The sequence below is a fragment of the Rhodamnia argentea genome, chromosome 10 (assembly GCF_020921035.1).
Source record: "Rhodamnia argentea isolate NSW1041297 chromosome 10, ASM2092103v1, whole genome shotgun sequence".
NCBI lineage: Eukaryota > Viridiplantae > Streptophyta > Magnoliopsida > Myrtales > Myrtaceae > Rhodamnia > Rhodamnia argentea.
In genome coordinates this window covers 24,053,366-24,056,760 of record NC_063159.1, presented here as the reverse complement: position 1 = coordinate 24,056,760, position 3,395 = coordinate 24,053,366, and the positions used below count along the sequence as shown (strand labels likewise).

The 3,395-nt window shown below is 38.0% G+C and overlaps 1 protein-coding gene across 3 annotated transcripts; it reads right to left on the bottom strand.

Moving 5' to 3' along the window:
* Window positions 1–877: 877 nt before the first annotated feature.
* On the bottom strand, window positions 878–2,446 carry LOC115735179. Of its 3 annotated transcripts, none has more exons than XM_048271867.1 (3): window positions 2,246–2,446; window positions 1,059–1,362; window positions 878–1,021 (listed from the first exon to the last, which is right to left on the bottom strand). In XM_048271867.1, the coding sequence occupies exons 1-2, from the start codon at window positions 2,403–2,405 to the stop codon at window positions 1,094–1,096; spliced, it is 429 nt and encodes a 142-aa protein (XP_048127824.1). In that variant the 5' UTR covers window positions 2,406–2,446; the 3' UTR covers window positions 878–1,021; window positions 1,059–1,093. The 3 variants fall into 3 exon arrangements, with proteins under 3 accessions (XP_048127824.1, XP_030522160.1, XP_030522159.1); XM_030666300.2 differs by having other exon boundaries at window positions 878–1,027; window positions 1,065–1,362; XM_030666299.2 differs by having other exon boundaries at window positions 878–1,362.
* Between the last annotated feature and the right edge of the window lie 949 nt (window positions 2,447–3,395).

Here is a 3,395-nt window from a genome sequence, read left to right as displayed (position 1 = left end):
CTCTCGGAAGCCTGTCAGGATTGTCCATCTGTTTTGCTCGTGGATTCAGACCACCCAACTAGAGTTTGACTGAAGTGCCCAACCGCCAGTACAAAAACACAGGACAACCATCTTCTTTCTGTCAATGGCCATGGAGAATAATGGTAGATGGAAAAACTCACTATAATACTAAGACCGATGCTGAAGATCCTAATTTTCTGGGATACAAGTTAAGTTGAAACCACCAAGATTGATGGGCCTATCTATGACAGAGAATCTTAATAGCACCCCCACTCCATAAGAGTAACCCACGTTCCAACAAACCGTTAACCCAGGTCCGCCAATACATTCGACCTGTTTATAAAATCTTGCTCTGAAAACAAGCAGATGGAATATATACATTCTCTAGTTGATGGAATAAGAAAAAAATTAATTTTACTTCATCAAGTATATGTACGTAATTCCCCCCCGTAATAATCTCTAGAGCAGAGGACTCACTAAAACAGAAAATGCCAACTGCATAAAATTGCAATTAATACAGATCAAACTTTTCCTCCATCAAGTAGTCCCAAAACACACAAAAAGAAACCCTGCTTCTACTAATGAACCATACACAGACAGAACCTACTACACCATGGACCTGTGAAACCACAAAAGATGAAGGAGCCTATAAGCTAGAAGGCAAGCCATCCCTCTAGGCATTGATCGCCATCAAATTTGTCGGCCCTGTTCAACAACTCTCCATCCACACAGGCACCCTAGAAACCAAACAGACTCCACTCCTCCCTCAAGGTATGTTCGAAGGAAATATATTGATTTAACAGGAAATGCTTCCTGACATGCCAAAATCATGTACAGGAGTGTACATACATCTCTATTTTATTTTGGTCAAACAAAGGTTACCAAATAGAATCCTTTTGATCACAAGATCTCACCTCACCACAAGAGCTGCAATTGCAGCTCATGAATACACTGGTGCAAGTTTTATGGTTCGAGTCGCAGTTTACTGCATGATAAGCAGCTCTACATATAAACAGGGGAAACAAAAAGTACTTATTAATTTACTTACAGCTAGGATTACAAAATCCAGCCTCTATAAGGAAGTTATAAGAATTCACTTAACGGGTGCAAGAATAGTATAGACCAAAAGAAATGTGACAATTAAAATAGCTACTACCAGTGTAAACCTCGGACTGGTCCACAACATGAGGTTCGATCTCTCTGTTCTTTTAATGGGATCAACTTCCTCCGAGAGGGGGTAATCCGACCGTCTTGGATTCCAACTCACATACTTATCGGGCGAGAACCCTGAAAATAAATTTTTCTTCCCCTGTTTCTTGAAGTTGGACCATGCTTTATCCCAGTCTGTTGAGAATTTATCACCTAAAATAGTGGAAATATCACATTAAGACAAATCCAGGAACTGTTTCTCAAGGAATGACCCAAGATGAGATGATGTTTATGAAGCCAAACATTGAATTAGACATGATTCGAACAAATGACAGTAAATATGAGCTTGCCGGTCATTATTACAAAAACATAGGGCAGCAAAACTGTCAGATCATCTATGACAAATTGACCGTTACTGAAAAAAGGCTGTACAAGTATAAGTTCCTTTTCTGGAAAGAACAAATCACAGAATACACAGGCTTTTTCTTCACTTGTCTACTTTCAAGACAGCACGGGCACATAAACTTGAAAATTAATCTGTATAATGAATTTGAAGATCGTGGCAAACTGGTGTACGTGCTTCAGAATGTCCCACTCCTTTAAAACAAATTTGGCTATCAGAACAATGGCTATAACGAGCCCCAACAGCAATCGAGCACATAAAACCTTCTTATTAAGCAGAACGCAAGATGATTCCCAAAATTCTTGCAATTTCTGCACCACCTTTTTCTGTCCTTGGTAATTCCATTATGCCGATCTCAATGACCTCACTCCTCTCCATAACTCCACAGCATATGCTTCACTTCACTAATTTGTTCCTACCTTTATTTTTTCTGGATACGACATTCACTGCCAACAACATCATATGCACGGGGAAATGCTAGACCCGGAATCCAGTTGAGCGAACATTATCGTCGGGACAGTGTCCACACAAGAAAGACAGGCAAGGGAAAATCGACACACCGTTGCGTCGATTTCTCGACAAAGCCAGTTCAGTCCATAAAGACAATTACGCAGGAAGATTATCAATCAAACAAGTGACGCAACCTCAGAATTCTCTGCGCATGTCGAGCGAATTCTTATACAGAATGCGAACCTTTCTTGTCGCGGTCGTCGCCGTCTTGTCGGGGCTCCCTTCGAGAGCAGGAGGGCTTGAATAGCGAGAAGGATGAGGAGGACGACGACGACGATCGTTGTCGCGACCAGAAGGATTGAGATACGGTGGTTCCAGCTCGAGAAAGTATATCCATTTGCATCTGCAGATTCAGTTGCAGCCGCTAATTTTTTTGGCGTCGGGCAAGTTGGCCTTGGTGGGGGAAATGGATGGAAGTCGGAGGAGATTGAGAGAGACAAGTCCCCAAATCTTCCACGTCACCAGCGTGACACGTTTCAAGTTGAAAGGCTCTTCTTGGACTAGTGTAAAAGTAAAAAGATAAATAAATAAATAAAGGTTAATAGTACAGAAAATCTCAAATTAGTATATATATATATGATAAATTTGTTTCAAATTATTTTTTTAATCATAAAAAAATTTCAAACTGATGCACATGTGACAAATTTATCTCAAACTATTTTTTTTACTATCAAAAACCCTAAACTGCTACATTTGTGACAAATTTACTCCAAACTAATTATTTCGACATCAAAAATCCCAAACGGATATATATATGTGTGATAAATTTACCATCCGTTAGTTTCCGTTAAATTAGATTAATACCACAAAAAATCACAAATTGATACATTTTTAACAAATAGAAGATAAAAAAAAACCCAAACATGTATATCCAGCAATTATCACATATCATCCAACTCAAAGATTTGATGATAAAATTTATAGAAAACTAACGGAGGGTACGTTTATCACATGTGTATCATTTTATGATAAATTTGTCAAAGGTATACCATTTTAAGGTTTTTGATAGTCAAAAAAATAGTTTGAAGTAAATTTGTCATAAGTGTATCACTTTGAGGGTTTTTGTGGTATAAACCCTAAAAATAAATTCGGGGCAAAATTGAAATTAGACTTAAACTTGAGAGCTTTTTTAGGGGACCAGGCCTTGAAAATTTGACCTGACTTTATAAAATAAAATTGAACTTATGTAAGCCTTAAGTTCAAAAGCATTTTAATTGTAACTATCTTGATTGAAAAAAGTTCCGAGTTATTGAATCCAATAACTCAGGAAAGACTCGTAATCATTCGATGAGATTGTATTTTGTTCGGAAAAATTATCAAAAATGTCATAAAC

What these genes read in the sequence shown, in the direction of transcription:
- LOC115735179 (XM_030666299.2), bottom strand. Translation starts at nt 2,405, where the DNA reads ATGCAAATGGATATACTTTCTCGAGCTGGAACCACCGTATCTCAATCC. An exon ending in CGACGACCGCGACAAGAAAG is followed by an intron (nt 1,363 to 2,245) that starts GTTCGCATTCTG and finishes CCACTATTTTAG; the next exon opens with GTGATAAATTCTCAACAGAC.